The 12636-nt window shown below is 36.9% G+C and overlaps 1 protein-coding gene across 10 annotated transcripts in view; it reads left to right on the forward strand.

The window, feature by feature from the left end:
- The window catches only part of cdh22 (cadherin 22), a 155266-nt gene that overhangs the window by 89869 nt on the left and 52761 nt on the right, over positions 1-12636 (forward strand). For all 10 annotated transcript variants that reach the window (XM_081717641.1, XM_081717644.1, XM_027000729.3 and 7 more), the window contains one exon: positions 9785-10079. In XM_081717641.1, the coding sequence (XP_081573767.1) occupies positions 9785-10079 (295 nt within the window). The remainder of the gene's footprint in view (positions 1-9784; positions 10080-12636) is intronic.

The following is a 12636-nucleotide window of genomic DNA, read 5'->3' on the forward strand; positions in this document are numbered from 1 at the left end:
CTTGTACCAAAGTCAGAGGTGTAACCCACCAAGCTACGCTTGTGGTATGGGGAGCTGATACAGGTTCTCTACCCCACCCACAGCCCACAGCAGCTCTATATAAATTCTTTTAGTGAAGGTTTATTGAATTTGTGGGACAAACATTTGTGCTCCAGTTATGGCTTTTGTTTTGTAGTTCCTATTTCAGCTGGTTAAATAATTAATGGATATTTATTAGGTTTTTTTTTTTTTTTTTTGGAAATGCTACCACCTCCTGAGCATCTCAGTATGACTTGCTGCAGCCCTCTGGTTAAAAATGCAGCACAGTGCTGGCGCAACACTTAAATGTCAAAGTTGCTCAGTAGATATACCTGTTGATAGAATGATGGAGCTTAATGAATATGTTATTTTGATAGCTGTAACTGTTTATGAGATGCACTGTGGCCAACTGATGGTTAATGTTAAGTGTTGTGTCCTAACTATGCATGAAGCTCCTGTGTAGTATTACAGTTTGAAGTGACAAGATATCTTGATTAGACAAGATAATTGTTTTGCTACTGAGTTGAAGAAATGTGTTTAACACTAAACATGAACTGATTCATGCATAGTCACAGACATATGTGATGATATTGTAGAATAATATACAGCAATGAACATAAAAATATCTATGATCTATGTCTATGATCTATGTCAAAAAATCTCATGCCTTCTTCATCAAAATGCACTCTGTCTCTTGTCTGGATATTGTTATACTCAATAAATGCATTGTATAGTTGAGTTTCCAATGGAATGTTTTTGGGGGATTTTCAGTTTAATGAGAAAGCTATTCTTTACTCCAGCTATTCTTACTTTAGCCCTCAGCAAAAGTGAAACACTTGGAAGTGTCCTTCAGTCCTGTCCTGTTTTTTGCTCAAAGAACTAGTGACAACTAACCAGGGTGCTCTGTAAGTGTGGTTACCCGTCAAAAGGCAAGTCACCCCATTCAGGGCCCTGATTCAAACCTCCCCCAGTGAGGGGCACATGCAGTCCAGTATGCCTGGTTTGTCATTAATCCCACTTAATGCTAGCCCTGAAGGGTTACTGTGATAATGCTAATTCTTAGCTGCCTAACTTAAGGTTTAATCATACATGGTTTTAGGTCTTCCTGTAGACTCTGTTGACTAGAGAACAGCAAGATGCATTAGCAGAGCAAAACCAGTTGGCTTAAACCTGTTGCCAAGCAATTTACAAAAAAAGAAACCAATTGAGTGATCTCAAGAAAACGGCTCAGAGTATCTGACTACAGCAAACCAGTTATTGCACGTCAACATAGATAGAGGTTGTTTTGTGGGGTAGCTGACTATCTATAAGTGAACACTGGTGGAGTCTTGTCATGGTTTGGACATTGTGGATGCCAGCAGCCACTGAACAGGATGAGACCTCTACGTGACCCTTAATTTGAAGTTATGTGCTTAGACAAGGCCTCAGTCAAACCAGTTATCACAAACTGATGCCTGTACAAATCACACCCAGAGGCAAGGAAAAGGCCGCTTGAAGGAAAGCTAATTTATAACTGCCTGCCTGGCTCTACATGTCACACATCTACTATTGACAAATCATGTTACTCACAGGTTAAACATTTTTTGTGTCTCACTGTTTTGCATTGTTTATGATGAAGAAAAATAGCAACCACAATGATTATTAATTAGATCAAAAGTAATTAAGTAAAAGGATCAATCATAAAATAGAAAAAAGGAATACAAATAAATAATTCTTTAAAAAAATCTAAATATATTGATAAAATATTTTGATAATGTACTATTAGTATATAAAGCTGCTTCACCTGTACTTCATGCTTGGAATGTTAATTAACCCAGAGTTTGACCATCAGTTTTTTGAGGTTTTAGGTAATCCTGTAACAATGCATTACTATGGTGTAGGTGTGAAAAAATCAAAAGAAATTTCTTAGTATCTTGGAATGTGAAGAAGGGTCTAACTTGTAATGCATAACCAAAATGTAAAAAAGCTATTTTTGTGGTGTTATTTAATTACATTTTTAATTTAATATTGATATCAAATTATATATTATTTGCTTAGCCAAGCTATTCAAACCTGCTTATAACCTGCATTGTTAATGAGAATTAGTTTTTCATTCCCTTGCTTATTAAAACATTTATCCACAAATGGTCAGTTGTTATTTAGGACTAGAAATCGATATTGTACCAGATGTGAGTTCCCATGGCTGTTGTCCTATGACTTGTATGTAATTAGTTTTGACCGGTCAGTGGTGGCAAACTCTGTTCTTGGTCAAGGGTTTTGGAAGAGAGTTGTAGTGGAGCTGACAGTGTTGTCTAATTACAATATCTAACCAACTGTAATGTGTAACTAATTGCTAATGTGATATTAAAATGTATGCTAATAAAATCCTGTGTTACCTTAAACTTACATGAAAATAAACTCCTCAGAATATACATGCTTAAGTATTCACTAACTAGAGTGATGGACCATCTATATTTAAATATATTGCTGTACACATTTAGGTTAGTTAGTTACTTTATAGTCATGTGTTTCTGACACAGGTGCCCAGAAACAATGAAAAGCAAACTTGCATCTCTTCCTGTACATGGCAGTACAACATATAAAACATAAGTCCCCAATAATAGAAAATTCAACCATGTATTAAAAAAGCAGAATACATAACCAACATGCACAAAAACAACCAGGAGTAATGTCTATTTACTGTTTAACATTCTGATAACCTGGGGATAAAAGTCTTTCAACCTTGGGGTTCTCGCATAGATATAATGGTACATCTTTTCGGATGACAATGGTGGAAACAATCTAAAAGTAGGATAAGAGGTTTCCCTCAAGATGTTTTGTGCTCTGTTCAGATAGTGAATTGTGTAGAGGCCATCTAAATGTGGAAGTTGGGAAGCAGTCACTATTTCAGCTATAACAATAAAGGTTAAACCATAAACTAGGCTGGCCAAATGGTAAACCCCTGAGAAGGCATGCTGCTTTAGTATTAAGGAACATTACATATATTCTCATATTTTACGCTGGATTATACAATAGAACGTGCTCTTCCCAACATATTTATTATTTGTAATGTGTTAAGTTTTATCAATTTTACATGCATTAAACCTTCACTTGCTTCTATTTCCATTGCTGGTTGTAAGTAAGCAAGGTAGCGATAAGCAAATACATTAACAAAACCATTATATGGAATATTTTCCTTTTTAATATTTTTTTTGTGTGTAAAATATTAATTTGTCTGTTTTTATTTGGGAATGTAATATCTAAAATTGGTTTGACATTGTTTCAATTTGAAAAGTCTATGCTGTTTTAGCAGTAGAGGCCTGATCTCAGCAATCTTGAGAGCATCTGGACATATGCCCTTGAAGAACATTTTCTAATGCTCTAAACATTAACAATAATGTTTTTTGAAGAAGTCTTTAAAATGTTTCCACTTATGGGGCTGAGGAAAGTGTCTTATTTGGCCATTATTAGATAATACATCTACACTAGAGAATATTAGATATTAGATAATACTATTACTAATATTAGACAAGATATTAGACAATACTATTACTAATACAAATACTAATACAATACTACAAAACTATTAGATAATTAAGCTACATTTATATGTAACGCGTGGTGTCCCAAGTGCCGCAGGGCTAGGGGTAGGACTCCAGCGACTGGGCCGTACATTTATTGACATATAAACATAAAACGATAATGGCACTCAAGAATTACACACAATAAACACGAACATTAAACGGTTAACAAGAAACATGGACTGTAAACACGAATACGTTTAACAAGGACAAAAGGGACATTACATCAAGACGTTACAACGTTACATACACAATGACCAACAATCTTGCACACTACGACGAGGGTTCAAATATACAAACAAAACAAGGTGCAGGTGTGGCCACCAACAACGATCCTCCCACTTCACGTGGTGGGCCAACCCACGTGACTCACGGGAGACGAGCGTTCCGTGACATCATATCAAATATTCATTCAAAAGAGAGTAGGTTAAATACATTGAGCACATTAAATAAATTGGATTAGCCTACGAATTCATTCACACATTCATTGCAATATGTAGGATGCAATATTTGTGCTATATCAGTGACCCGTGGTACACATCTCACTGGTAACAAGCCTCTCTCAGAAGGCATCCCAGTTATTCACTGTTTCATTGTTGATACACCAGTCCCTCAACTAAACAGTTTAGTGCATAAAGTTTTCTAAAGGCTTTTTACTCCCTGTACTGTAACTGGGCAGTGTAATGTACCTTTACATTTCTCAACCTCCTGAAGATCTCCCATATCATCCACACTGCTGTGCTCCTTCTACTGGCTCCCTGTAGTGGCTTGTGAGAGATTTAAAACACTGACACTCACCTACAAATCTGGACCAACTCCCATCTAAGAGCTCTGAAGCACCATCCCCTAACACACAAAGAAGACATGTATTAAAACTCTTCTCTGGCCTGGCACCGAGCTGGTGGAATGAACTGTCCTTACAGTTGAGTCACTGGCTGTCTTCAAACAAAGACTGAAGACTCACCTCTCCACTAAGCACTTAAATACACACTTAAAAAACCTTTTACTGTCTTCTTTTCCACTCTAGCCAGGGGTTTAGCCTGATAGTATTCTTAGCACTGACATAACTATTGTTACATGAACATATGTATTTGACAGAAACTACTCTGTATTTCTATAAGTCGCTCAGGACAAGGGCATCTATAAATATAAATGTAATGTGAAAATTCTGGTTGTAGAATTTTCTCTTTAAGCTGTCCAGCAGTGTGGTAAGGTGTTCCTTTAATAAATAAAGGTGTTCCTTTAATAAATCACTCTGATGGTTAAATATGTCATTCACCTTTCCATGTGTCATGACATTGCAAATGTCCAGCAAAATGTTTACTTGGCACTCTACTCATGGAAAACAAAACATTTTTCTTTTTCAACTGAGACAACTTCAAATGTCTCACAATGGGGTCTCTGATGACTGCGTCTTGCATATGCTGCTGCTGGCATTGAGCTGTGGTTGTGATAGCAGAGGAAACCTCTATCTTTTTTTCTAGTGCTGGCATTCCCAGTGTTCATCAACTCGGGAGGTGAAATTATTCTCTGCTTTAACCGTGCAAGTGCCATCAGGTTTACTAAGTTCTTAGACTGCATAAGACTCACCCTGACGCTAGGTGCTCCATGTTACTTTGTGAAATATGTTTCCTGTGATCACAGCTGAGTCCAAGGAGTCTGCACCAGCAAAGAGATTTGTAAGGAGATTTGGAAGGCTGTTTCCTCTCCCAATTTAATATATGTTGGAGTAAAATATTGTTTCTGAAGAAATGAGGAGGTTAATTGTGGAAAAAGGAATGATGCAGCATATGTTTTGTTTCTCATTTACTTGTGTAGAAAGTAAAAGGATTCAGGTGTTTCTGTAGACCTCACTTCTGGTACACACTGAAAGTGCAATTCTCATTCTTCAAACTTGAGATTCCTTCTCTAGCCATTGGATTTTTTTTCCATTACTTCTAAAATATTGATGCTCCCAAAAATTGTATATTTTCAGACTGTTCATTTTATTTGACTTGGGGAAGATTCAGAATGGAGAGAGAGGAAGGAAAAGAAATGCAGTAGATACGCTTGCATTCAGTTTTACGACAAATACTTAATGAAAAACCCCACGGGGGTGATAGAATCCTGTATTTAATTAAGGATTTATAAAATATTAAACATGGGGGAGAGTGAGAGGGGATTTTAGCTCTCTGTCCATTGCTATTTGGAAACTGGGAGCTGTAGTACAGGGTGAATGATAATTGGCTGAGAGAAAGGGGGGGTTGGGGGGTGGGAGGATGGCCGTTGGTGCTTTAGGGTGTTAGATCAAGGAAAATGGCTCTCAGTGACATTAGGAAAACGTCCTGGCAGATTTATGTGGGCTTTTGAAGTTCACTCTTAAATTCCCTTGTTCAGTTTTACCTTTAGCAGAGAGTAAGAGGAAACTGAAGGGATAATTTGAAGTCCTTTTTTGGCTCTCTCCCATTTCTGCAGCAAGTTTGTAATCGAAGGTCTAGAAAAGAACTTCAGAGTAAAGACAGAGACCTGGGCCAGTTTTCCCAGTGTTATTGTAGTGTTCAGATCATTTTCACTGTTAACTACAGCAAGCAGCTGGACTTTGGAGGTGATATTGTGATATCTAGAGTAGTAGGCTAAAGTGTCACACACACATATAACCTCTGTTGTCATGTAACAGTTATTAAAAAGTCTTTCAGTCTAATTTTGCATGTTATTACACAATACTGTGAAATATTTCATAGCTGGGAGAACCCATTTAAATTCCCCATTCTAATCCATAGGACAGTAGGGTTGTGTCCACAACTGCATACTTCAAAGCCTACTGCATGCAACAGATGTACTATGTTATAAGTATGCACTGTTACTGTTACTGTTACTGCATGAGCAAACATCTTAGGTTCATAGTACACACAGTACTGAATCAATATGATGCATATGAGGTGTAACTTTTGTGAAGTTAAATGAAGTTCTGAATGGCATACTGTTTGACGTAATGTTTTGACATACTGCGTTAGTATGGTAGTATGAAGTTTTAGTCTAAAGGTGAGGATGAGGGGCTCCTGGGGACTATCAGCAAGTCTGTCAACTAGGCACACTGGTGACACAGACACACACACACACACACACGCCTATGCATATAATAAATAATTTCTCCATTGATGGCCGATTGTGAAATAAATCTTGTTAGACTTAGGAATGGTTTAAAATTCATCAACTAAGTCATGATTTCCACACTCTACACCAATGTATTCCAAACTAAGGTTTTTATATATATATATATATATATATATATATATATATATATATATATATATATATATATAGAAGGACAGTGTGCTTAAAATGGCCACATAGACACAAGCATACCATTCATACTCTATAGGTAGACTCCAATTAAAGAGTTTAATAAAACCGAACATAAGTGTGCATTAACCACATCCAAAGAAAGCGAACGTAACATCAGTGACTGACAATCCATCATGCAAACACAGACTTATAAAGTGAAAACCTAACGACATAACAATACACACTTGACGCGGCAAATAAGGCTCAACATGCGTCACCTGTGTGGCACACAATCAAAACACAACACGTGCAACAGAAAGCACAACATAAAAAAAAGGCCACGTGGACACCATCGCTGCCTGACAGAAGCTGCTGGCAGGGAGGCCCCGTCACATAAACGTTACAGTACACACCTGTTGATTTTTTTTAAAGCACTTAAACACGCACTTAAAGAAAAAATATGGTCTTTTTTCCCAATTTAGCCAAGGCTTTAGCCTGTTAATATTCTTAATACTGACTTATCTATTGTCACATGGGGATATATATTTGATAGAGACTACAAAGCACTTTTGTAAATTGTTCTGGACAAGGGCATCTGGCAAATGTTGCAAATATAAATGTAAATGAAGAGATTGAACTGATTTATTCATATAGTACAAATCACCGTAATGAAGAACAAGCAAAACTTACACACATTTTTTACATGTCAAGTCCGTTGTATTGGGCTGACAGGGCCTAGGGTTAGTGTTAGGATTTGACCTAACCCTAGCACATACATACTAATTTAAACATTTAATTATTAAAAGTACATCAATTTACAGCAATATTAAATGGATCTTTTAAAATACAAAGGGAGTGAAGATAGTATGAGTTCTTAACATTATTTAAATTAAAGGATAAAGGCATTAGAACTATACCCCTCAGTTTTAGTGAAATAGAAATAACAATTTAGTTGAGCTTGCCAGATATGGTCAGACCCTTACATTTCCACATTCACAAACAACCACTCAGCCAGAACAAAATCAAAACAATGTTCAGTTGTTACAGTAAAGGATTTGGGGAAAGGAGTTCTGAAAGGAGTTAATTATCCACACCCACAACCACACAGCGCTGCAAGCGCTAGGCAGCTGACTGAAAATGCTGTAAAGCAAAGTCTGACAAAAAAAAAAATCACCTTTACCATGAAATAAAAATTTCAGAACACATGGGTTTTGTGCAGAAGTACTGAAGCCCAGAGGGTACATAGAGGGGTAAAAAATCGATGGGTGAAAAGAAAAAAGATGTACTTTTGTGAGAGCTGACAAAAGTTTTTGCGAGATCTTGCAAACTTGTCATTAATACAGCAGAGATTCTGTATAACATGTATGCCACACCTGTGCTGTGTAATGTGTTTACCATAGCTGTCATATTAAGCAATAGAACAAGAGGGAGTGTGTTATCATGAATAACATTATGTCTTAAACAAAATAAAGAAAAGAAGGCCAAAATGTAGTGTTAAATATATTTTACTATTCAATTTCTCCCCTCAAATCATAGTTCCACACAAATAAATTGTTGCAATGCAACAGAAAAAATGGCCTGCCCAATACAATACAAAAGGCATATGGTTTATATTGGATTATCGGTAAGTAACAGTTTTAAATGAAATATAATGAAAATAATCAAAGATGAAAATAAAAAGACAAGAAAAAGACAAAAAAAACCAAATTTATCAAGATTTAAGACATGGAATGCATTTGGGTTGTTATGTTATTTATATATGTTAATTATGTACACTGTGCATATGTGCTCACACAGATGGCAGATTTGGGAAACTGTTGTTTAACAGTGTTGTTTAATGTAGTATTCACATTATACTGTGCTGTATAATGTGTGTACAACATTATTTTAGGCTAATCGCAAAATACATATCTATGAATCATAATTTCACGCCGATCTCAAAATAAATATCTATGACTCTCTTCCACAGGTGTGTGCACTGTTGTGGTTTCCATGTTGCCAAACCTAGAAGTACAACTGACCTAAATGAAAACCTTTGTGAGATCTTGCCAAAGTATATATTTTTTTAACCATCAATCCCCCCCCCCCTCCATGTCCATATCAGGGCAGCAGGAAAAAATGAGAGAAGAGAAAAAATTGAGGGAAAATTTTTGACTATAGTATTTATAAATGTATAAATTTACAAATGTATATTTATATATTTACAAATAGAGACACATAGATCCAGTAGGCTGAGTTCAGTTCAGACAAAGGTCCTTCATCACCTGTGTAAGCAAACTACACACATCCACAGCTAATGAGGGACCTCTGGAATATCCTATTTGTTTTTAATCCTTTTGTACTACACCACAAATGTTATTACTTACACCTATATACATAGTGTCAATTGAAATTTGGATACATCATCAGATTGAATGTATTTTTTTGTTATTATCTGGCATTGTTATTAGGCATTGTTATTATCTTTACACTTAAATGTATTACTTAGCCAAATATAATTGCAGCATGTTGGTCTCTATATATGAATTCATTTCTAAGACAAAAATCTTAATATATTTTTTAAATGCCCTCTCAACAAGTAATTTCATTAAGAGCTTTAGTCCCTTAGCCAACAGGTGCTCAGCATATGTTGCAACCTCTTCAAGAAAAGAGTCCCAGGTGTCTTCCTCATGATGTTAGCTAAAGGAATGCCAAGAATGTGCAATGCTGTCATGGAGGCAAAGAGTGGCTGCTTTGAAAAATTTGAACTCATTTTGACCTATTTAACATTTCATTGATTAATATCTCATATTTTTGATACGTTCAATAAAGAAAAGAGTAAAGAACGAGTAGGTCTGTCCAAACTTTTAATTGGTATTGTATTAATACCGTACAGCTGACTTAAAGCTCTAAAGTGTTATTGGTTCGACCAGCTTCCGGTAATCTTTGCACTTTAATGGCAGATCCACTCAGACTCAGATGAGGGGGATGGCTCCATCAAGTACACCATTTCAGGAGAAGGGGCGGGAACTATCTTCATCATCGATGAGGTCACGGGGGACATTCACGCCACAGAGCGGCTGGACCGGGAGGAGAAAGCCTTCTACACCTTACGAGCTCAGGCTCGAGATCGTCAGACCGACGCCCCACTCGAACCTGAGTCAGAATTTGTCATCAAGGTCCAGGACATCAATGACAGTGAGCCCAAGTTCCTGGAGGGCCCGTATATTGGAAGTGTGGCTGAGCTCTCTCCAATTGGTAAGACCTTTTTTTATTCTCTAGACTAAAATAAGAGAACGTCTTATTCTATGATTCATGATTACTGCTGTTTCACGGAGTTTGAATGTGTCGAGTTGACTGAATTCTCATTACATTTATGCTTGTGTGTGTGAGAGAGTTCATATACTTGTTCATGGGGGGCTGCTTTTCAATTCCTTCTGAACAAACTTATTTGTTGTAGAAGAAACTAGGGGGTGAGTTTTAGTTAATGCAATAGCTCTAGTCCTTTATGGCAACTTCTTGATTGGAATTAATTAATGCTTCCTCAGCATGGTGGTGAATAAGCCAGGGGCAGCACATATTGAAACGGGGGAGAAGAGTAGAGAGGAGAAGAGAGTAGTTAATGTTCATGTCATCTCCTTTTCTCCTCCCCGTTGTTTCTCCAACTCTCTCATTTACCGAGTGTGCAGTTCATGTTTTATACATTGAACTCAGTGCCGAGCTTAATGAGATAACATCACTGCTTAGTCAGGCATTTGCTGTTTCACTCTTCTGTCGAGCAATTGCTAATACCGTCAAAGTTACCATCGCTGTGATAAGGTCACTCTTACTCTGTCAAGGCAAGATAGACTGACAAGTGAGAGCCGAGTCAGATATAGACAAGCATTGTTCTTTTATGGTACCACTACACTCCAAGATGAACAGACACATTTCAGAGCTGCCTACTGAATGAAGGGTCATTCCCTGCAAATTGCTTGAATTTTAACACACAAAAGTGCAGGCAGTGAAATTATACCCAATAAACCAATTGACCTACTACCAAATTAAAATGACACAATGTACATCATTTATAAACCATTAAATCAATTTTAATCATTTTATAATTTATGGTCTTTTATTCTATAACCCTGAATCAGTCATATATTATATATTATATTAATATATTATATATCATATATTAAGTTATATATTTTCTAATTTGTAAAATAAAATTGGGGAAAATGGTGGTTAACAGTTATGGAATATGTAGTTCTAGATGACTGGTTTACTGAAGTGATTTTGAGGTTCATTGAAGTGTAATTTGAGGAAAATAGGTTCACTTACAAGCTTATATATTATATCTACTAGTTTACTATAATATAACTGGCTCTTCGTCTTTGAACTGAATTACATTTGGTCTTTGTGTCATCTCTTAAAGTTCCTTTGTTTCAGTACTTTAGTCTTGATTAGATGGTTCATACTCCAAACTAGTCTTCAATAGATGATGAGCCCCTTACTAGTCTTCATGATTAAGCGTTTGAAAGTCTTGAGTCTGATGTACACTGGTAACACCCAAACTTGGCACCCAAACTTTCTATTTGATACTAATATTCCACTATGTGCATCATAGTGGCAAACCATTGGCCACATAAACCGAAGGCTCATATAAAGGACCCATTTCTACTGTCATTTTACAGCTACAAAGACTTCCACTGACCATCACACTGGTGATCACAACTAATCAGGCTAATTGTCACCTGACAGACAGAGTTAATTTAACATTGTGTCCCTAACAGGGCCACTCCTGTAACGAACCCCCGCAGATGTGGAAAACGAGCGATATGTGGAAATAAGAGATTTAATCACAGCTAGCGGCCAAGCATTGTCGCTGCTGGGTTTTATTACTGCGAATGCTCGGCAGTAATAATAAAACCATAATCGTGGACAAGCCTCCAGCATATTCATTTTCCCTCGTCACCCTCGCCTTGCTCCCTCTCCCTCTCGTCACTCTCAGCTGCCGGATCTGGCCTTTAGACGGAGAACCGAGGTCCAAGTCCAATTTGTTTGCACATGATTCGCGCCGCTTTGTTAGTCCATGTTGAACGATGCGGTAAGCAAGTGCGCAGCTGGGACGTACAGACAAGGGGCACGCGCCCAGCTGCAGGAAATGGCTTCTCTGCCTGGTAATGGAATTAGCATGAAATGACTTGCGATAGGTGTGAATTTCATTTGTCTTTTGGAGAGAAGTAAATTTGTGCATTGCAGTCTACATGAGGCCATGGGCTATTCCAGCTCCTCTTCTGCTTTGTTTTTTGACTCATATTTGAAAACAAATTTCAGTGTAATTGAGAGGTTTTAGCATATGAAAAGAGATGGATATTTTTGCAGTTAAATTCATTTTTCACTTATGCATAGTCAGGGATATTAAGTTATGCCGGTTTTTCTCTTAATGTTTAATGAGTGAAGGTCTATTGGGATAACCAGGTAACTCCTTTCAAATCCAGGTCAATAATTAGATTTAAATGTGTGGTTTTTAGTCATTTATCGCATTATAATCAGGTATGTTTTACTGTTTCATTTTGATCTAATTATGTAAAAAAATTCCATTCCATTATTGCCCTTATTAGGGTTTCTTACTTTCTACCTCTGATTTGAGAAGCTTTGCACAATTTAAAAATCTGGGACCAAGTAGATGAATATAATATGCAGACATGCTAAGTGGTGCTCTCTCCAGCCTTGCCCAGCATGCAGTGAAGAAGGCAGAAAGATTGAAATAAATAGCAAAAAAAAAGAGGCTTAAAAAACATAGTTGTCAGTATGTTGAATTACCCCTTTA

This window comes from Electrophorus electricus, chromosome 7, assembly GCF_041902795.1.
Source record: "Electrophorus electricus isolate QZ-2024a chromosome 7, ASM4190279v1, whole genome shotgun sequence".
Taxonomy (NCBI): Eukaryota; Metazoa; Chordata; class Actinopteri; order Gymnotiformes; family Gymnotidae; genus Electrophorus; species Electrophorus electricus.